At 36.0% G+C, this 23,617-nt stretch overlaps 1 protein-coding gene across 21 annotated transcripts in view; it reads left to right on the top strand.

Moving 5' to 3' along the window:
* LOC308561357 (putative RNA-binding protein Luc7-like 2) overlaps positions 1-23,617 on the top strand; it is a 59,809-nt gene that overhangs the window by 16,757 nt on the left and 19,435 nt on the right. For 16 of the 21 annotated variants that reach the window (XM_081146303.1, XM_081146313.1, XM_081146314.1 and 13 more), the window contains 3 exons: positions 14,405-14,503; positions 18,608-18,718; positions 22,625-22,768. In XM_081146303.1, the coding sequence (XP_081002429.1) occupies positions 14,408-14,503; positions 18,608-18,718; positions 22,625-22,768 (351 nt within the window). In that variant the 5' untranslated portion in view covers positions 14,405-14,407. Of the gene's footprint in view, positions 1-3,771; positions 3,935-14,404; positions 14,504-18,607; positions 18,719-22,624; positions 22,769-23,617 lie in introns of all 21 variants that reach the window. The other 5 variants (XM_081146305.1, XM_081146306.1, XM_081146307.1 and 2 more) reach the window with 1 other exon arrangement.

Below are 23,617 nucleotides of genomic sequence, written 5' to 3'. Positions count from 1 at the left end.
TTTTTAAAAAACAACAACACACAAAACACTGCTGTTAGGGAAGGGATTTGCATCCCTGTTTATTAGGTTGATGGTTTAATCTGCAGTAGTGGGATTCCTCACAAAATTAATTATTATGCTTTCCTTTATAATTTTTTTCATTCCTCAGAAGTTTTTTAAAAAGCATTTTTTATTTGGAATATAGACACAGTTATTAAATGGTTGCACTTTTAGTTCAAAAATAACAAAAATGATTTAAAAAATAGTTTATTGTTGAGCAGAGTAGACTTTATACAAAATTCCATATATTTTTGTTAAAGTTTGTGCACATTTATATTGTGGGGAAAATATATTAGTAAATACCTAAATTCACACAACTTAATTGCAAGTAGTTTTGTCTACTTAAAAAAATTCATTTATATTGCTGATTTAATATAAAACTCAATTTAGATTCTATGTCTAATGATAATGGTTGATTTTAGAGTATCATCATATTAATTTGGAAGATCGTCCACATGATGATGGACCTATTTAAATGGAACAGAGAATTTGATTCCCTTTGGTTTGGATTTGTTTGAAATTATGGCTCACTGGAAGAGCTTCCCGTAACAGGCTGCATCTGATGGTGGAGGACTAGTGGGGGCTAAGCATTTAGTTGACTTTATTTCTCATTTGCCAGAAGTGACTGAAATGAAGGAAAGATTTCTGACTTTGATTTTCAGAAGTAATGCGTTCCCTTCCTTAAAGATGTACAAATGAGTGGTTTCTTCTTGTTAGGAAGAGTTAAATGCCCCAAACAGATTGGTATCAAAGCATATAAAATAGAAAGCACCTATTTTTCCAGTAGAAAAGACTTGAAACTATATTATGTTAAAATGAAAAAAAAGCATACATTAAAATATGTATATATGTATATAATACTGAGGTTTTTAAAAATATAATGCCACAAGGAAAGAAATCCAGTTTCTGAGCACTTGAGTTGGTGCTATGACAGACAACCCTCAGACCTAGTCTTCAGAATTCCCAGTTATATATTTTTTACTGTGCTGTAATAGAAATCTATAAAGTCTATAATTATCTGTAGAATACTTTGATTCTCCACATTTACTATTAAATTTAACAAAATAATTTTATTTACTGATTAAATTATCACTTCAACTAAATTTTGAGAACAAAATTAGCAAAGTAGCAGAATTTAGTTGTTTTTTTGTTTTTTAATAAAAACCAGCCATAGCAAGACTTTGACATATTATATTCTTCCAGTATGGCATTACTAAAAATGTGATACCAAGTTGTGCTTTACATTTTAGGTGCACATAATGTAGTTATGCTCATTTATTTCTTGAAACAGTTCTGTTACATATATAACCTATAGTTAGCCTTAATGATGGTGACTTATTCAAAAATCATTCAGTTCTGTTGATTTAAAGTAAAACTGGGACCAAACCCAAATTTTCTGTTGTGGTCTTATTCAACATGTTTTCTATTTTGTAGGGAATATTCTTCATCATGTTAAATAAGAAGGGTGAGTGGTTGGTCTTGGACTTTCCTTGTAAAATTCTTGCTGTTGGATTTATAAGATACACATTTTTTCGAACTTTAACATCTCTGAAATATGCATCTCAAAATTGAAAGAAAAATACTATCTTAATTGCTAACATTTTTCTCACAGTACAGAATTTAATGATGAGGCTTCAAATTGATATTTTAGATTACATGAAAAACCATTGTTAAGGAAAGCCCTTCTAAAGGCACTTGCCAGGGAAACTGGACAAGAAATGTCTTCCTTTTGTAAGTGTAATAGAGAAGGTATTGTCTTATGGAAGGATGGGGGTTAGTAGTTGTAAACCTCTTTCAGAATTTAAACAGTTTTAAGGACTGGCTGTGTAGGACTTTGTGAAATTCCTGATTTGTCCTAGCAGGACTTTGTGAAATTCCTGATTTGTCCTAGCATAGTGTCCTTGAGAACTTAAACACCATCCATAGTGTGACTTTCTCATGACCCTTACTACTGAAGGGGCTATTTATAACAGTTCATCCTATGTAGAAATGGTTTGTAGTTACACAGCTGTGACTTCTTTAACAACCAATCTCTGTAGAACAAATGTTTTTCTGGCACAGTTCATACCTCTTTATGTTGAATATGTCTATGCTTTTTTTTACATACTAAGAGATGAAAAGAACTGAATAGTAACTGTTAGTTTTCATGACCGTGTTACTCAGATCTGTTACTTCCAGCAGAATATGATTCGCCAATGTTCTAGACTATCTAGCAGAATAATACATAGAAATGTATTCTCTGGCTTTATTTGTTGTAAGTGGTTGGTGGAGAGTGTGATTTCTAAAAATATTCTTAACCGTGTATTAAAAATCTGGTACTCTGTTATTACTAATTCTGTAGCTAACAAATTATTCATAGGAGGAAAAATGTAGAGCAAAGAATCAAACCAATTGTGTGCGTATGTACATATCTCTGGGTTATGATATTTATAAGAAGCATGAATATTTCTTATAACTTAGGAAGTTACTGTTTTTCAGAGGCTTGGGTGGTTTCCCTATTCATCTAGAATATTTTCTTGTTTTAGTTCTTTCTTCCTCCCCTTCGCAAACTTGGTTTCTCCCTGTTTTGTTCATCCCCTTTCAGATTTAGGCAAAACAAAAACCCAAAGCAGAGTTGTCCTCCCCTCCCCCCCAAACACATTATTTCTGGTACATAGCTTTCCTGAGGAAAGATAAGTATATTAAAGTGCTTTAAAAAAATCTTTCCATCTGGTTCCTAGTGATCTGGGGAAAAGGTATGTGATAGTAATCGTTTAAAGAAGGCATTAAATCTAAAGCAGAGATAGTAACAAAAGCTTGAAATTAAGATCTGCAAAGATGGAAATGTATATTCTCATAGCATGCCTGTCCTAAGTTCAGAAATGGTTACTACTAATTTTATTATAGCCTTCATCACAGTATAATTTTAGTGTTGACAGACCATTATGCCTTCTTGCATAAGGTCATTATTTCATGAATGGGAAAAAATTAAGGTTCAGAAATTGTGCTAGCCAGATGTCTCATAATTAAAGAATCACAATATATTATGCCATATTTGAATCTCAGAGTAATTTAAATCTAAATACTTTTAAAAAATTTTGTTGTTAGTTTTTTAGTTAACACAGTTATCTGGGGTAGTGACTTTTAGATGTTTCTGAAATGTCCTTGGAGGCTTTGCATGTACTAAGGACATGGGGATAGGCCAGCCTATTTCAACCAGAATTTTGCACGTTTTACTTAATTAATTAATTATTTTAATCCTCATCCGAGGATACTTTTTCCATTGCTTTTCAGAAAGAATGGAAGGGTGAGAAAGAGAGAAACATCAATGTGAAAGGAGAGACATCGATCGGTTGCCTTCCGCATGCGCACCAGTCAGGGCACATGCAGCCCGCAACCGAGGCCCGTGCCCTTGTCCAGAACGGAACTGGGACCCTTGAGTTCACAGTCTGACTCTAACCACTGAGCCAAACTGGCCAGGGCTGCACATTTTAAATACAGAAAATTTCCACAAAATTCTGTTCAAATAAAGAAATTCTGCTCAGGAATAGAATTTAAATTTAAAGAACTGATACTGAGAAATACTTAAGGACAGGGATGACGTAAAATTTTATCTGCCTTTTTGAAGTGAAGTGGAGGGGAGTTATTGACTGAGTTGATTTTATGGTGCCCCAATAGGTTGTGGGTTTTATCTGAAGTGCAATTTTTACTAATTGAAACTCCTTTATTGCTTCTCTAACTCTTTCTTTTAAGGCCTGGTCTAAAATCAGTTACTTGGGTGCATACAAACCTGAACTTTAAAACTGCTGAAGTCTCTTTGATAGTACATATGTAAAAGAGCCATGAAAGTATGGAGAAGCAGAATAAGTGATAAGAAGTAAACCTGCACAAAATTTTCTCAACCAGCCACTAGAATGTAAGTTTCATTATAAGGGCAGGGACATTGTGTTGTTCAGTGCTATATCCCCAGCATCTAGAACAGTGTCCCTCCATTGTGTTGAATGACTAATCGATCCACCCAAAAGTAGAATGCTCAATAAATAAAATCTGTTTCAAAAACTAACTTTGAGTTTCAAAAATTGATAATGGTTAGTGGGAAATGTGTTACCTTTTAACAGACAAGGAGCTGGAGAGTTTCTTGGTTTTATTGATTTGCTTATCAAAATATGACAGTGGTTTCACAAGCAGTTGTGAAAATTAGTTTGTAGATGTTCAAACTTTATCTCTTCCTCAGAAATAGTTTGGGGCTACTTTGTTTTTTGTTCTGTTTTTAAATCCTCACCTGAGGACATGTTCATTGATTTTAGAGAGAAAGGAAGGGTCAGACAGACAGAAGAAATATCATTGTGAGCCTGGCTGGTGTGGCTCAGTAGTTGATCGTCAACCTGTGATCCAGGAGATTGCAGTTCAATTCCCGGTCAGGGCACATGCCTGGGTTGCGGCTCGATCCCCTGTAAGGGGGCATGCAGGAGGCAGCCAATCAATGGCTCTCATTATTGATGTTTCTATCTCTCCCTTCCGCTTTCTGAAATCAATAAAGACATTTAAAAATATATATATATTGTGAGGGAGAAACATTGATAAGTTTGTCTCCCTTATGTGCAACTTAGGACTGTCCTGACAAGGAACTGAACCCACAACCTTTTGGTTTACTGGATGAAACTCCAACCAACTGAGCCACACTGGCCAGGGCTACTTTGTTTTTTTGTTGTTGTTGTTTTTAATATGTCTTTGTGATTTCAGAGAGAGGAAGGGAGAAGAAGAGAGAGCTAGAAACATCAATGATGAGTCATTGATGGGCTGCCTCCTGCATGCCCCCTATTGGGGATCGAGTCCTTGCAACCCGGGCATGTTCCCTGACTGGGAATCAAACCCTGATCTCCTGGATCATAGGTCAGTGCTCATCCATTGAGCCACACCAGTGGGGCTACTTTGGTATTTTGTTTAATTTAAAAAATATATATATCTTTATTGATTTCAGAGAGAGGAAAGGAGAGGGAGAGAAAGAGATAGAAACATCAATGATGGCGGGCTACTTTGGTATTTTTTAACAAGCGTTTTTAGCATTAGCGCAAATCACTGACATGATTTTTTTAAATTTATTATATCACAGCTAATACCTAGTTTCCCAAATCTTTCATAAGATTTGACTTTTGAAGTATATTATGTTCTTATATTAAGTAATTTTGCTATTTGTATTTTATTCTTTTCAGTGTGTTACAAAAATACGTATTTCTTTAACAAGCATTTCTAGAGAGTGCCTAAACGAAAGTCACATTTGGTGCCTAGAAAGTCAGGGGCACATTAAAAGCTTCCAAGTGAATAATTACAACTACTTTTACACTTGGAAAGCCAAGTCCTGAATATAGTTTGGGGCATTGTTTGCAAATTGGTACATTAACGCCCTGAACTGTTCAGCTTGTACATATGCTCTTTTGAAATAACCTTTTTCTATCATTATGAATATTCTTGCTATCATTCATTTTATATAGTTAAAATAAATGACTTGGTATAACCTCAGACTTAGAGAAGTGATTTTTTTTTTTTTTTTTTTAAGGTGACCCAGAGACCATATATTCTAGAATCTTGTATGTCTCTAGTTGAGGTTGGTCGGCATATTTGTTCATTATTTGGATTAGTGGTTAAATACAAATGTACATGCATTTAAATATGATGAACTGTAGTGCTGATACCCAGTTTTTATAAATCAAATACAAATTAATTTTACTTTAAATTTTTATTCCATAATACAATATTCTATAGTGTATTTTATTATGCCTTCAGTATCAGTCTGAGGGAAGAATCTTTTTTAACTTTTTTAATGGAAAATTTCAACTATAAATAAAAGTAGAGAGAATTGTATAATGAACTTTGTGTACCCACACACTAACTTTAGTAAATATTTTACACATAGCTACCTTATTTCATTTATAGTTACTTATGTTCTTTTCAGCCTTTTTTTAAGTCCAAGATTTAAGACTTACATCTAAAAACTATCATGTAGGATGACTTGAAATAATATAGAGTAGCAAAGACCAGTTACTCCCAAGCAAGTAGAATGAGGTCTGGAAGTCGCTGCTGAAGCAGATTGCTTTCCATAGTCTGGTACTTGGTTAACATATTTCACTGTCACATTTGTTTTTATGATTTTCAATAAGTACTTGTTACTTGAGAACCAGGAATCATCCTCTTAGTATTCCCTAAACTCATCAGATCTTTTTGAGGGAAATGTACAGTTTTATAAATTACATTTTAACAAGTATGAAGAAACTAGTTGTTCTCTGAGGCGATTCCTTGAAAAAGGAAGGGTCAAGTTATAAATGCCTCAACTGGAAGGTGTAAACTAGGGCTGGGGAACGTCTGGCCCCGACCAAATACAGCCCACAAATTATTTGGTCTGGCCCTGCCCAAGCAACCACAGGCGGGACTTGAAATTCAGTAAATCTAGGAGGTTTTTTCATGGCTAATTTTTAAGTTGATAGTTTTGTACGGCCTGAGAATGATGTTATAAATACCCAAATGGCCCTTGGCAGAATAAAGGTTTCCCATCCCTGAATTGTAGACAAGTCACCACAACAGAAAAGAGCAAACACATGGTAATAAATGAAAACTTGAAACAAATATTTTTTTATTGCACAAGTGATTAGCCACAGACATCAAGGAAAATCATGGATTCTCTGTAACTGGAAGTATTTTTTTTTAATGTGATGAGTTCTACCCTGATGTGTAGGTGTCAAGAGCAAATGACCTAGTACAATCCTCTCTAGTTTAATGATTCTTTCTCATTAAGGGAACTTTTAAAAACATAGGTGTTTTACTTTCACCTATATAAAATGAAACACGAATTATATATCATCCCATAGACATTTTTTTTTTTTTTTAGGTGTGTAACATCAAAAATATAGGTGTTTATATTGATGTGCTTAAATAGTGCAATTTGTAAAATTTCCAAATTTAGATAGGTTTTTGTTCTTTCTCCTTTATGGTATTAGTTTAATAGTGTTTGGAATAATGAAATTTAAGTAATACTGGAATTGAGCAGAGGAAGAAACAGAAAAGGGTGATTGAGAGGTATAGGTTTAATGAGGGTTGGATGGACAAAGTAAAGAGAATTCACAGAAAAAATTGCCCTTCCAGAAGCGATGTATTTTTCATCTCTCTGGGAGTGGTGCTGATTGGTGCCATCAGCATTCATTCACTTAAGTACTTCTCGAGGACTTACTATGTCTTATGTGTTCTGTTGGGGATACAGAAATGGACACAGGTTTGTGCTTTAGCAGTGGGAGCTTACATTCTGATGTGAGAGATACACAACCAGGCGTGAAGAAATAAGGTGATTTTAGTTATGACAGAAAAGCGTGGCTGGGTAATTTAGGTTGTTTGGGACAGTGGGCTAGCAGCTACTTTGGCAGGGTAGTTGGAGAAAACTTTTGATAAAATGATATTTAAATTGATCTAAATGTTAAGAAAAGAAGCCAGTCTTTCCAGAGTAGGAATGAACTTACCTTATGTTACTTCCACACAGAAATTTGTGTTGGTTCCTTATTGTATATATGATCAAAAAATCTAAAACCCTTTGCCCAGTCTACCTCTCCCTTGAATGAATTAATCAGTTTGGTCCCCTCTTTGGACCAAACTGATGTATTCCTTATTGTCTCACTATTTTTTCTTCCCCGGTGTGTTTCTCATTTTTGCCTTTGCCTCTGCCTGGAATACACTTTCTCCTTTACAGATTTCAATCCTGCCTGGCTTACTGCACATAATTGCCTGAGCCTATAGCAGTTTAGCTCCTGAAACCCAGTGTAGCACTTGCTCTTTATAATACTGAATTGGCGCTTGTTACATTATCTTGTTTATGTATATTTTCTCTCTCTTTAGATAGTATAATTTTTGTTGGGTCAGGCTATATTCTTTTTTCCCCTATTTTATTTATTTTGTTAATTAGATTCCACATATAAGCGAAATCATCTGGTAGTTGTCTTTCTCTGACTGACTTATTTCACTTAGTATAATACTCTCCAGGCCCATCCAATCTGTCACAAAAGTAATATTTCCTTTTTTTTTATGTGACAGAGTAGTACTCCATTGTATAAACTTACACAGCTCTTTTATCCACTCATCTACTGATGGGTACTTGGGCTGCTTCTAAGTCATGACAATTGTAAATAACACTGCAATGAACATTGGGGTGCATATTTCTTTTGAATTAGTGTTTTGGATTTCTTCCTGATATATTCCCAGAAGTAGAATTGCTGGGTCATAAGGCAGCTCCATTTTTATTTTTTTGAGGAAACTCCAGACTGTTTTCCACAGCGTTGCACCAGTCTGCATTCCACCAGCAGTGCACAAGGTTTCCTGCTATCTTTTTTTAAAAAAAATATCTTTATTGATTTCAGAGAGAGGAAAGGAGAGGGGGAGAGAGAGAGGTAGAAACATCAATGATGAGAAGGTCATCGATTGAGCCCACAACCCGGGCATGTGCCCTGACCGGGAATCGAACCCCGATTGCCTGGATCCTAGGTCGACGCTCAACCGCTGAGCCACGCCCGGCCGGGCTCCTGCTATCTTAATAAAAAGTAGATGCCTGGCCAGGTATGGCTCAGTGGTTGAGCGTCGACCTAGGATCCAGGCGATCGAGGTTTGATTCCCGGTCAGGGCACATGCCCGGGTTGCAGGCTCGATCCCCAGTCGGGGGCATGCAGGAGGCAGCTGATCAGTGGCTCTCATTGATGTTTCTATCTCTCTCTCTCCCTCTCCTTTCCTGTCTCTGAAATCAATAAAGATATATTTAAAAATAAAGTAGAGCTTTTGTTTTGTTTTTTTTAAGTGAGATAAGTCAGATGGAAAAGGATAAGAATAATATGATTTCACCCATGTGGGATATAAAGCAATAAGTGAACAAACCAACCACCAGCTCGTAGATATAGACAACAGAACGAGGGTTCCCAGAGGGGAATGTGCTGGGAGGGTGAAGAGGCCCGGGGGTGAAGTACAAGGCACAGGAAGGAGACTAGATTTTGGGTGGTGAGTACACAATAGAGTGTACAGGTGTATTACACTGTTATACACCTGAAATTTATATAGTGTTATTAACCAGTGTTCCCTAATTTAATATTTTTTTAAAAAGGTAAAGGGAGGTCGTCTGAGTCAGTGCCCAGCCTTATTTTATTAGGCAGTATAGCCTTTTTTATTTTTATTTTTAATTGATTTGAGAGAGAGAGAGAGAGAAACATCAATGTGTCGTTCCAGTAATTTATGCATTCATTGTTTGACTCTGGTATCTGCCCTGACTGGGGATCAAACCCACAACCTTGGTTTAGTGGGATGATCCTCTAACCAACTGAGCTACCAGGCCAGGGCCTAGACAGTGTAGTCTTCAAGTATAAGAAGATAAAGCATAAACATGAGTATTTCCCATTAACATTGTCCCCCTTCCCAGACCTACACCTTGTCAACAGTCTTTCACTTCTTTGTATGCATTTGCAGGTGTTGGGTGTGTGTGTTTTAACAAATGGAATTCTGTTGTTTGAATTTCTCTCACTTTTCTTAGATAAGTTTCTGTATCATTGGTTTATAATTCTAAAAAAAGCCTGCATAATATTTCATAAATGGATATTTCCTAAATTAGTTATCCAATGATTATTAATGTTAATTTTTTTGCATCTGTTTTTTTGGTGTACAGTGTGGCAGTGAAATTCTTGTGTGTATGTTTTTGTGTACATTTTCAACTATTAATTTAATGTCTTTTTTTATTGAGAATATAAAAATTCTTTGATAAAAGAATTTATATTCTCATACTGTTTTATAATTCCCTTTAGGATTTAGCTTATAGAACGGAGCAAAGGTACTAAGATATAACAAAGCAAGAATATATGCAAATACTTGGAGCTGTTACTATATCTAGTTTCTATCACTGGCATATTCATTGCCATATCACTGCCATTAGTTTATACTTTGCAATACACTCAAACGTGTAAGTCAACTTTTTGATTTGTTCTACTGATATTTTGGTTTTTTTAATGTATAATTTTCCTGTTACTTCAGTATTTTCCTCCAAAGTTAAAGTGGCTTTATTAGCTTTCTGATTGTAAGAATAATACATGCTCATTGCATTTCATTCAACCACTATTAAAAAGTTCATACAGCCCTAGCCAGTTTGGCTCAGTGGTTAGTGCATTGGCCTGCAGACTGAAGGGTCTCAGGTTCGATTCCAGCCAGGGGGGTGTACCTTGGTTGCAGGCTTGATCCCCGGCCTTGGTTGGTGTGTGAGCAGGAGGCAACCAATCGATGTCTCTCTCTCACATTGATGTCTCTCTCTTGGTCTCTTTCCCCTTCCACTCTGAGAAACAGTGGAGAAAATATCCTTGGATGAGGGTTTAAAAAAAAAAAAGTTCATACAACCAACCTCACAAGCAGTGTCTGTATCTGAATTTACAAAAATGGTATTTTACTGTATTTCTCTTTCCCTTTTTCCTCCCACTTAGCATTAAGAACACCTTTTTTTTTTTTTTTTTTATCTATTGATTTCAGAGAGAGGAAGGGAGAGAGAGGGAGAGAGAAACATCAGTGATGAGAGAGTCATTGATCAGCTGCCTCCTGCACGCCCCCGACTGGGGATCGAGCCCACAACCTGGGCCTGTGCCCTGACCTGGAATTGAACCGGGGTCTCCTGGATCCTAGGTCAATGCTCAGCCACTGAGCCCCGCCCGGCCGGGCAAGAACACTTTTCTAATGGCTATGTAATGTGTCATATGGCTATTCCATAATTCAGTTAGTTAAACCCTGTTACTAGGTTCTTAAAATGTTTCTCATTTTTTAGATCAAAAACACCATTGTTAAATTTTGTTCTCTGTTTACCTATATGTACTTATTTTATTGTTTCTTCAAGTTCTTAAAATACAATTCCTTAGTCAAATCATCACATTTGTTTAATAATTATGGGTTGTACAAAACCTGATCTTTTATGTAAGATGGAAAAAGAAAAGAAATAAACCATTTTTCTGAGGAAGCTTAGAGTTCATTTGGGCAGATAACATTCACTTTTGGAATTTCAAAAGAATAATTAAAAAGTACTTAACAGAATCAACTTTGTTAAACAGTAAAACAATAAAATGCTGTAAGGTTAGAAGTTATTAGTATCAGGCATAGCTCTTTAATGGTCAAGACTTCAGGAAATGGATTTATAAAGTAAATTATTTGTTAAGTTTAAAAATACAAAACTCTCTGTGTGGCTTTTATCACAAAGTCATTTTAAGTGAAAATAAATAACCAAGCATTTTATTTTGTTCAGTTTGAAGCTCACTTATTTCAGAAGAGAAGCAGCAGCAAATGTCTGTGCACTTAGTGTTCAAAGCACTGTTGGACATCAGTGATGAAGTCAGGATTGACTTGGCTTTGGAGAGGTCCAGAGTTAGTCATGGTGTGGTTCTATCATAGGTTTCTTCCTGGTGGCTTCTTAATTAGATGACTGGGGTCATGGAGAGAATTAACATAGGCATACTTTCCCTTCACTCATTTCTACAGTGGCAGCTAATTGTTGGGTTTTATTTTGGCTTGCTTGCTTGTTTTTTATTTAATATTCCTCATGTGCATGGCACAGCGCCACAGTAGATGCTTAGTTGTGATGGTATGGATAGCGGAAACTGAATGACTAGTATCTAGAATTCTGAAAATCTGCCTTGCTACGCTTGTCCTGCTAGTTGCGTAAAATAAGCACTGGATCTATTCCGGGCCAAAAAACCAAATCTTTATTATATCTAGGCCCTTTCTTCTAGGGCTTTGGCCCCAAAATTTACTGTGGTGAGCCAGGCTAGACTGTAAAGTTGCAGATGTTCCTAGCCCAGGAAAGTGAAAAGCCCAGGTAGTCTACCCTCCTGGAAGAGAGGAGCACTTAGGAAAAAGAAAGGAGTAGCTGGAAACACTTATGAAGGAAAGTAGTCCAAGCAAAGGAGAGATGAGTTGAGAAGACCTTCCAGAGCTCAGACCAGTTTTGCTGTGGGTGCATCTTGACCACCCTTTCCTGTTAAGACAGGGCCTTCTGTGCAAATGTTTTTCTCTGCCCTCTTTTCCCAGAGGTTCGTTCAACAAGCGTTAAGTATTCCTTCATACCAGGCATAGGTGTGTAGTGGATAAAACAAAAAAATCCTTGTCCTTGTGGAGCTCACACTCTAGTGAGTTAGTAAATCTTTCCCCCTACTGTAAATCCCCCTCGCCCCCCAGGCATATACATTCACTTTAACTCCTCTCACCAAAACTTGACCCTTACTACAGAGGTATAATTTTGTTCTTTTTGGTGGTCATTTTGTTCTTGGTCCACGTAGTTGCTTTTCTTCTTTTGCTTGGTATGTGATGTAAATATAAAGATAAAGTGGAGGAAAGGCTAGTGTGGGTAGGCAACTGATTTTTAGCTTATACACAGTGAGACCATATATATGTTTTTAGTTTTTGTTGAGGACACAGTGGAAATACAGTTAATCACTGAATACAGATAAGGGAGATAGCTGGAGGAAAGGCAATAGACAGCTGCTTTGAATATCTGTTGTGTGTAGAGCTCTTTTAGGGAAATGATTATTATGTAAAAATATTAATAGATGATGAAATAATTGGAATTAGCATGATAAAGTGGAAGAGGGTATCAGACTAGAAGTCAGTCTAACAAGATTTTCTAATAGCACACTGTACATTAAAAACCCCGGGGAGGCTTTTACAATTCAGTCTTTAGGGAAGGTAGGGCTTGGGCCTCTTTTCAGAAGCTTTCATCAATATTATTTAAAAGGGTTTAAGTTAAGAATTACTGCACTGGATCAAAGGCATTTCCAACTGTGACATCTTAACCTTCTGTGAAATAAGTATAGCCTCTCCTGAGCAACTATAGCTTTGGGAATACATACAGAGGCAAAGGGAGTTGTTGGAGTGATTAATGTTAAGATATTAATTAAGAAACCAATTGGCCATTGTAGCAAAGATGGTAACATTCTTTTGCCATTAACTTTCACTGTCCTTTTTCCCTGCATTTTAAAAAGAGTATTTATTTAAAATTTTTTTCTACAGCCTTTTCTCATTAAATGTTGCTTAATAAGCAGCCTTGAGTTTCCACACCTCTATAGAAAGTTTCAGTTGCTATTTACTGTTACTGGAAAATGCCTTGGTTTGTTAACCCATAGACTAATGAATGAAAGTAGGCAGCGGGGCCTGGAAAAACACCAAATGCTCAGCAGCACTGTGGTACTTTAGAGCCATTGCTGTGATGAGGACTTTTTTAATATGGTGAATAGTCCTTATAATTTCCCAGAGGATAACTTTGAGAACATTGTTTACTTATGTTTTCACATTTGTTCCTTTACGGAATTAAGAACTTGAAATAATACAGTTCTACAGAGACACTTTTTTTTAATGCAGTCATAAAATCTCAGAGTTTGAAGAATAAAAGCTACCTGATGGTTGAATTCTTTCCTCAATATCCGAGAAAAATGGTTGTCTAAACCGTGTTTGAATCTCTCATGTATCTGGTAACTCGGTAACTCCTGAGGAAACTTATTTGATCTTTGGATAACTCTTTCTTACATTGAAAGAGTTAAAATCTGACTATAGAGTCCCTTGGGGCCATAATCTGTTTCTATTTCGTACTGAAGAGTTCTTCACATCTTGACTCTCCAGCTAATGATTTTTGTCCTCTGGCTTTCTTGTATAGCTTGGTTTTGAGACATTTTGTGTAGTTTCTTTATATCCCTTTTGAAATGTGTTAGTGCACAGAATGTGTCTTTTGGAGGACAAGGGGTTTGCTTTTAAAACCAGCCTTCAGTAAGACTTGTCACTTTGCTTATACTATATCCTCTAAGTTACTTTATCTCAGTCATGTCACACTGTAACCCTTACTTTTAACAAGTATTTTAATTTGTGTAATTGCCTGCTCATACCTAGTTATTTGTAAATTTGTCTTCTTAGATATAACTATAAGACTTCATATTTCTTTTAAATTTTATTTGGTTTGTCAGTCTTTGTGAATCTTAATCCAGTGAATTCACTATGCTTTTTAACGTAAGTGTTTGCAGAATTGATGATCATATCCTTTGTTAACACACATATTCGTGCTGGTAGGAGCCTTTTTCCCCAGCTTTGTTCAGATTCTGATAGGCTTTTCCTTGTCTGTTTGATCTTAAGTACAAAAATGATTACTGTTCTCACCTTTAGGTAGATAGAATTGTTGCCTTTTTTCTGGCGCCAAGCTTTAGTACTTGTCTATGAAATTTTGTAATTTGAAAGTCCACCAACAAAGAAGCATCTGTATGACTTAATATATATTCTGGAGAATACTATTGTTATGAATGAATTTTTTTTAAATGTGTTTTCTGTTTAAATAATATGTTCCCTTTTTTCCCCCTCTTAGAGAATGGATCTTGGAGAATGTCTGAAAGTCCATGACCTGGCTTTAAGAGCGGATTATGAAATTGCATCCAAAGAACAAGATTTTTTCTTTGAACTTGATGTATGTGATTTTGTTTTAATGGGTTAGATTACCTTTCACAGTAAAATATTTTGAATATGGATTAGTTTCTCTTAATAGGAAAAGGCTCTTAGCAAATTGTCTTCTTTGCAGTTGTATGAAGGGTGGTACTAAAGTAAGATCATGTGCGTCTTGACAACATTTTTAGAAATTATAAGGTAAAGCTGGATATTTTAAGAAAATAGAAATAATGCAATTTATATATTCTTTTGAAAATTGTGCTATTTTTCTCAATAAAATAGTAATGATTAAGAACGTATCAATTTCAATAAACAAACCCATTTCTATTGCATGTAAGGGTTTTTAATCTACTGAATTTTACATTCTTCATATATTTGTATCTAAATATAAACAGAGGGAGGGTATTAAGAACAATATTTTTTATGTAAAACATATTGGAGGAGATATCATTTAGGTGTCTGGAAGGCTCAGAATTGAACTCCATTGGTGTTTTCTTTAATCCTTTTTCTTTTTAAAAATTATGGAACACTTGATGAATTCGTGTGTCATCCTTGCACAGGGGTCATGCTGATCTTCTCTGTATTGTTCCAGTTCTGGTATATATGCTGCCGAAGTGAGCACTATTGTTGTTGTTTTTAATACAAACATGAGAATTGTATAAAAAGGGAAACTTTTTTTTTTTGTATTTACATAAAATATACCAACACACTGATGAGCATAAATTTTATGTTGCTTTTTATCAGTGAGGTAATAGTTGTTTTATTTATTTGGCTTGGGAGATAAAGCAGTAAGTAGGCCCCTTCATCATCATCTCCGAATTTCCAAGAATTTCTGTTAATGGAAATGAAAACCATCTATGTAAAGGGAGCTTAATATGGGGCTGGAACAATTGGGAGAAACACCTGAAAGTAACTGGGTTATGATTTATACACACTGGGCATAAAATACAGCCAAAAATTACCATCATCTGGATGTAAGGGTGTGGATCATTAGGTTATTGTTATTTTCAGTCTTTTTCTGTTATAGTTTGATAATGTATTTTTACATATCAAGTGCATAGAATAAGTTTCTAGAAATAGAATAAGTCAAAGAGTATTTTTGCCAAGTTGCTCTCCATTAGAATTATCAATTTGTATTCCCACCAATAATCTATGAGATTATCTATTTCCTATATGGCCACATAATGTGTTGTCAAGATTTCTTTGCAACTTTGGTAGATGAAATGTGGAATATAAGTAGTTTTAATTTGCATTTCTCTTGAGTGAGTTGGAACATTTCATATATTTAAGTTCGTTTTATATTTCCTTTTCAGTGAACTATCAGTGGTCAGTTATATTTTGGCTATTTGTGGATGTTAACATTTTTCTAGTTGATTTGTACTAACTTTACATATTATGAAAACTAGTTCCTTCCCTCAGATAATACTTTGCAGGTTTTTTCCCTATTTTTCTTTTGGTGGTTATGGGCCTTGAAGAATATTTTTATTGTTGTCTAATTTCTTAATCTTTTAAAAATCTCTATTGGAGTGATTTGAAAGGCCTTCCCTATTCTGAGGTGATGAGTTCTCTCCCATGGTTTCTTCTGGTATTTTTATGGTTTCATTTTATATACTTAAATCTTTGATCCAACTTCAATTTATTCTGGTCTAAGGAATTGAGGTGTAGATCTAGTTTTCTTTTTCTAGTTAGCTACTTATTTGACCCCTTACTATTTCTTTATTGTTATTTTATAAATTAATATCAGAGAGAGGAACGGAGAGGGAAGGGGAGAGAGAGAGAAAGAGATAGAAACATCAATGATGAGCCCTAGCCAGTGATTAGAGCGTTAGCCTGCAGGCTGAAGTTCCAGCCCCTCCCCCCACTCTCTTCAATCTGGCCAAGGGCACGTGCCTTGGTGCAGGCTGTGCAGACTTAATCCTGGGCCCCAGTTGGAGCATGTACAGGAGGTAACCAGTTGATGTGGCTCTCTCACATCGATGTTTCTCTATCTCTCCCTTCCACACTCTGAAAAGCAATGGAAAAAATATTCTCTGGCGAGGATTTAAAAAGGAAAAAATCAATGATAAGAGAGTCATTGATCGGCTGCCTCCTGCACGCCCCCCACTGGGGATCGAGTCCTCAGCTCAGGCTTGTACCCTGCAGGGAGTTGAACCGTGATCTGGATCATAGGTCAGTCAGTGCTCAACCACTGAGCCACGCTGGCTGGGCACCCCTAGTATTATTTATTGATTAGTCCATCTTTTTTCTCTCACCGCTCTGAGATGCCACTTTTATTTTCCCATAAGAAAATTTTAATAGATTTCTGTTGTAATTTTAAAAATAAATTTTAAATTAAAATTTATTATCACAGATGTAAACTTTTAAATGAGCTTTCCTGTTTTTTACTTTCAAGAAATTCTTTGGTTAACCAGCCATCTTTAGAATTCGGTATGATTGGATTTATATTTTTAATTAGAGTACTTATGTTTAAAATTTCATATATATAAATGTATGTGTGTATGTGTATATATATATGTAAATAAAATGGTAATACTAGCCACAGCCGTCAGCTGGGAAGGGAAGGAAGTGAGATTCTTGATCCCTTTGCTTTAAATTCTTCACCCAAGGATGCACCTTACTGATTTTTTAGAGAGAGAAAAGGGAGGGGGTAGAGAGAGAAACAGCGATGTGAGATAGAAACATTGATCGGTTGCCCCCCACCCCAAAGTCACCTGGTCAGGAACTGAATGTGAAACCTTTTGGTGTATGGGGATGATACTCCAAGTAAATGAGCCACCTGTCTAGGGCTAAATTAGCTGTATTTTTATATAGTAAGGTGAAAATCCAAATTACTTGGGAATAAATCTTGTTTACTTTTATTTATATTTTTAATTTCACTTTTAAATGAATTATTATTTAACAACAGACATATTTACATATGCCTGACAAATGTATTTTATATAGATGTTGAACCAGATTTTTGCAATGCAGAAACTGCTGAAATTCTCAGTGGTTTATTTGAAAACAAGCAAATTTTCCTATGACATTTTCATTTTGGAAAATTCAAAAAATTATTAAGTATCCATATATTCAGAAATAATTATTAACATTTTATGTATGCTTTCCCCTTTTTTTTGCTTTATTTTACAAAGTTGGAATCTTACTGCATATAACATTTGTAACTTTTTTTTTTTAAAATATATCTTTATTGATTTCAGAGAGAGGAAGGGAGAGGAGAGAGAGAGAGATAGAAACGTCAGTGATGAGAGTCATTGATTTGCTGCCTCCTGCACACCCCTGACCGGGGATCGAGCCTGCAACCCGGGCATGTGCCCCGACCGGGAATCGAACCCCGATCTCCTGGATCCTAGGTCGACGCTGAACCGCTGAGCAACATTTGTAACTTTTTATTATAAGTGAATCATGAACATTTTCTTGTGGCCTAAAGTGTTTTATTAAAACATTTTTTTAAAGGCTAAAGATTAAAGTTTTTGTGTGTGATCTGGATATTTAGGGTAATTACAACTTTTCACCATTAAAAGTAATACTGAAGAGCATCTTTGAATATTAATTTTTGTATATATCTCTGTTTAGTTTCTTAAGACAAATTTCTGGAAGTAAAATTGCTAAATTGGGGGTCATTTTTAAGGTATTTGATACCAATTACCTTTTTTTAAAATATATTTTTATTGATTTCAAACAGAGGAAGGGAGGGGGGAGAGAGATAGAAACATCAATGATGAGAGAAAGTCATTGATCAGCTGCCTTCTGCACGCCCCTGCTGGGGATCCTGCAACCCAGGCATGTGCTCTGACCGGGAATCGAACCTCCATCTCCTGGATTATAGGTTGACCCTCAACTGCTGAGCCACACCAGCCAGGCCGCTTTGCCTTTCTGTAAAGACTGCTGGTTTGTGCTTCCTTCAGCCAGTATGAGAGAGGCAGTTTCCTTATAGTCTTTCCTTTCTTGGGAATTATTTATGTTTACTCTTTCTTAATTTGATAGATGATGAATAGTATTTTTGATTCATAATTGAACCTGCTTTTGTTATAGTTTTACTTCCATAGTAGCATAATTTTTGAGTAAAGATATTTCTGAAGAAAGCTGATTTTTCTGGCAATAATTGTCTTTTAATTAAACTTTGTAGGCTATGGATCATTTGCAGTCATTCATTGCAGACTGTGATCGAAGAACAGAAGTAGCTAAGAAAAGATTAGCAGAAACTCAAGAAGAGATTAGTGCTGAAGTGGCAGCAAAGGTAAGAATTTCAGTCTTTTCAATAGTACAAAATACAGTTTCAACTTTTAATTTTTACTTTGAAAAATTTCATTCACAGGAGCTTGCAAAGTCATTACAGGGAAATCTATGCATTCTTTCTCTAGTTTCCCCTTACATTAACATATCTTATCAACTATAGTACAGTGTCAAAGCCAAGAAATTAATATTGGTCCAGTCCTTGTATTTTATTCAGATTTCACCATTTATGCATGTATTTATTTTGTGTATGTGGCTCTATGCATTTTTATCACATGTGTAACTTGGATAACTACTACCATAATTACATTAACTAGCATCATCACAAGACTCCCCCATGTTACCCCTTTATAGCCATACACCTGCTTTACCCTAGCCCCTGGCAACCACTAATCTATTTCCTATCTTTATAATTATTTTATTTCACTTATTACATAAATGAAATCATGCAGTATTAAAATCCTTTTAAGATTGCCTTTTTTTACTCAGCACAACTTGAGATTCATACTAGTTGTTTATCAGTAGTTCACTTTTATTTCTGAGTAGTATTCCATGGTATGGATATACTACAGTTTAACCATTCACATATTGAAGGGCACATTTGGGTTGTTTCCAGTTTATTAGCTAATACCAATAAAGCTGCAGTAAACATTTGTGTACAGATTTTTGTGTGGACATAAGTTTGCAATTTTCCAGGATAAATACCCAAGAGTGCAATTGCTATGTCATATGGTAAGGCCATTTTTAGTTTTGAAAGCAAGTCCCAAACTTTTTTCTAGAGTGCTGTACCATTTTACACTCCTACCAGCAATGTGTTAGTGATCCACTTTCTCCACATTTTTGTGCCAGCATTTGATGTCACTTTTATTTTATCCATTCTGAAAGGTGTGTTGTTACATCTCATTGTGGTTTCAGTTTGTATTTCCCTAATGAGTAGTGATTTTGAACATTTTTTTTCACGTGCTTATTTGTATCTGTATATCCTCTTTAGTGAAATTTTTGTGTATGTTTTATTCCCATTTTCCAAATGGAATGTTCATTTTTAAACTTTTTTATTTTTATTTTTGTTTTATTTTTTTTATTTTTAAATATATCTTTATTGATTGCAGAAAGAGGAAGGGAGAGGGAGAGAGAGATAGAAACATCAGTGATGAGAGAGTTGTTATTGATCAGCTGCCTCCTGTACGCCCCTGACTGGGGACCAAGCCTGCAACCCCTGGCATGTGCCCTGATGGGGAATTGAACCAGGATCTCCTGGATCCTAGGTTGATGCTCAAGCACTGAGCCACGCCTCGCTGGGCATGGAATGTTCATTTTTTAAAAAATACGTTTATTGATTTTAGAGAGTAAAGGAGAGGGAAAGAGAGAGAGAAAAACATTTATGTGAGAGAGATACATCGATCTGTTTTCTCCCATTGAACCTGCAACCTGGACATGTGCCCTGACCGGGGATCGAACCTGTGACCTTTTGGTGCATGGGACGACATTCAACCAACTGAGCCACACTGGCTAGGACAAGAATGTTCATTTTTTTAAATATTGAGTTTTGTCTGCTTTTCTCACTATATTTTTTAATCTGTTTTTACTGATTTTTAGAGAGAGGGAGGGAGAGAATAAGGGAGAGAGAGAAAGAGAAACATCAATCGGCTGCCTCCCACACGCACTCTGACCTGGGATTGAACCTACAACTTGGGTATGTACCCTGACAGGGAATCGAACTGGTGACCTTTGGTGCATGGGATGAAGCTCAGCCAACTAAGCCACACCAGCCAGGGCAACTCACTACTTTTTAAAAATGTTCTGTTATGAACTTATACACAAACAGAGAGAAAAATACAATGAATCTCAATGGATTCAAAGCTGTCAGCTTTCTATTTCATTATTTTATAAGCAAATTGTAGATGTCGTATCATTTCACCTCTAAAATATGGTTGGTGTGATATAATCAGAATTCAGAAATGGTCCATATGTTGCATTTTGTTGCTTCGATGAGTTACTACTTGTAACATTCTGTACCATTCATTGTAGTCTGGTTCATTTTATGAAAGTGCAGAATGGTGACCAACAATTGCCGAGATAGAGTTTAAATGGCAACATGAAATACTATAGAGCTTAAGTATGTATGTACACAGGGAAGTGGATACTCTTATTTGAAAAAAGGTTACTTTCAACCAACTTTTTTGAAGATGGGGATTATAAAGATGGGCATCCTAAAGTACAGGGGATCTATTAATCTCATAGTTGAAAGGGATCTGCTAGACCCCAACCTATATTGGTTATCCATCACTACAAAAATGCTGTTTAAAAAAACTACCTCAAAACTCAGGGACTGAGAACAGTATTTATTTGGTTCATGAGTCTACAGTCAGTGATTTAGGCTGAACTGGGCAGTTATTCCTGTCTTAGCTGGGCTCACTCCCGTGTCTTACAGTCAGCTGGAGGCTACTGATCTAAATTCTCATGGTGGCACTAGAGGTGCAAAAGCATCAAACTCAGTCATATAAGCGCTTTTCAAGCCATCCCTTGTATCATGTTTGCTACCATCCTATTAACCAACTCCAGTGAGTTACGTGGCCAAGTTCACGTTCAGAGTATGTTGATACTCGGTAAAATAGCAAAGGGCATTGATACAGGGAAGGGTGAAGAGTTGGCATTAATGCAATCATTCCTTGACAGATATTTAAAGAAAAAACCACTTTGTTAAAGAGGTAATGATAATAGAGTTGGGAATTTCTTTGAGGGGTGAATATCTTGGATTGAGGGTAATTTGAGAAGTAAAGATTATTGGCACACTAGTTTGTTGGGACTGGATATCCGTATCAAATTAGGATCTTCTTTGCTAATATAATTGGCCACATAGGTAAATACTTATTTGTTGCCAAATTAAAGACTCTGTATATGTATCAAGTGCTATTAAAAGAAAAGGAATGAACTAGGTTCCTATGGTGGTGGTGGTAGTGCGGAGGAGGAGGAAGCATATCAGATCCCAAGGCAGGAATTAATCCCAGTGGAAAGACATGGACTAAGGGAAAGGGTTTCCACACTGATAAACTAAAAATCAAGTGTATGTACAAGGCACATTTTCTCATTTCTCAACAGCTTTGTGAGATATGAATCCCTATTTCTCAGATGAGGAAGTAGATTCAGGTGAAGTAATATGGCCAAAATTGTACATCTGGTAACTGATTCGGCTATAAGCCCAATATCTAAAACCATTATCTGCTTGAAAGAGAATTCACCTGTTTATTACTTCAATATTTGAGCTGCTGTTTGTTGGGCATTGGAAATACAAAGATGGGAAATAGTTATCTTTAAAGCAGTGTGATGTATAAAAGTTACAAAAATAGCACAAAAGAGCGTATGGCTTGCTGCTTTTGTGTTTAAGTGGAAGTGAAAAATGGTGATTGATCAAGAACGCTTCACAGAATAGACTCAACTGGGATCTTGTTGAGTGAGTAGACATGGCAGGCAAGGGAGGTAAAGAATAACATCCCAGGAAGAGGAAACAGCATGTGGGAAGTCACAGGCAGAAAGCAACATGGTAAGTTTGGGAAACAAAATATAACTGTAGATCTTGCAAACTGGGGGAACAGCAAGAGATGGATTAGAAAGGTACAGAGGGCCAGATTATGGAAGAAAAGGTATTTTGTGCTTGGAGTACACTGCCAAAGCAGAAGTTGGAAAGTAATAGTTATATAGAGGTCACATGTGTTTCCAGCCTCACCAAAGTGTAAACAGGCAAGCTCAGAACATTCTAATGTCTCATGAATTCATTTATGATGTGCTCAGAAAGCATTATTTATACTCATTGCCTTAGATAACTTGTCTTTTTTGTGCATTTCTAAAATATTTTGAACTTTGAAACTTACTCTGCTTTTTATTCATGATCCTCTTTTCTTTTTCTTTCTAGGCAGAACGTGTTCATGAGTTAAATGAAGAAATTGGTAAATTGTTGGCTAAGGTGGAACAACTAGGAGCTGAAGGTAATGTGGAAGAATCGCAGAAAGTAATGGATGAAGTAGAGAAAGCACGGGCAAAGAAAAGAGAAGCAGAGGTAACTAAATTCTTAATGTTGGTCTATAGAACCTTAGTATCTGTACTTCTTCTTTTTTTTTTTAATATCTTTATTGATTTCAGAGAGAGGAAGGGAGAGAGCGAGCTGAAACATCAGTGATGAGTCATTGATCGGCTGCCTCCTTCACTCCCCAACTGGGGATTGAGCCCACAACCCAGGCATGTGCCCTGACTGGGAATCGAACCTCGATCTCCTGGATCCTAGGTTGATGTTCAACCGCTGAGCCACTCCCAGCCGCGCAGTGTCTGTACTTCTTAAAGAACATGTATTTGACTGGAAATTATTGAAAAGTTATTACTGTTAAGGGGAAATTAAACCAGTTTAAAATATTTAATTAGTCCATGTCTTACTAATGGGTTATATATAAAAATTTGTGATTTTTGGAATTTAGATTCATTGATATGATGAAATATATAACTGGTAAATAAAATTAACTAAACTAGCTAGTCTCTCTCTCTCTCCCCCTCTCTCTCCCTCTCCCCCCCCCGGTATATCTGGTTACTATCGTACCCTATTGTCCATTCTACACCCAGGCAACTATAGCATTCTCTCTTCTCTTCCCATCTCAGTACAATCTGCTAGTACCTTGGGAGCCTCTTCTCTTCCTCCACAGTATAGTTAAAATATGATATCCTGCAGACAGAGTTCTGGTGTTTTTTTTTTTTAGGAAATTGAATGCCTTCATATGGGATTATGTTCTCCACTTTTGCAGAAGTCTCCATTACTTCTAACTTCATCACACCTGTGTTTAATTTGTTGTTATAGCCTTAAGGCAGAAGCTTAGTTAGGTTATCGATTTTTAGCACAACTATCACTGCATCCCACAGA

Source organism: Miniopterus schreibersii (genome assembly GCF_964146895.1).
Source record: "Miniopterus schreibersii genome assembly, chromosome: 9".
Lineage (NCBI taxonomy): Eukaryota > Metazoa > Chordata > Mammalia > Chiroptera > Miniopteridae > Miniopterus > Miniopterus schreibersii.
Note: the sequence above shows the minus strand (reverse complement) of the source record. Positions and strands in the feature narration are given on the sequence as shown.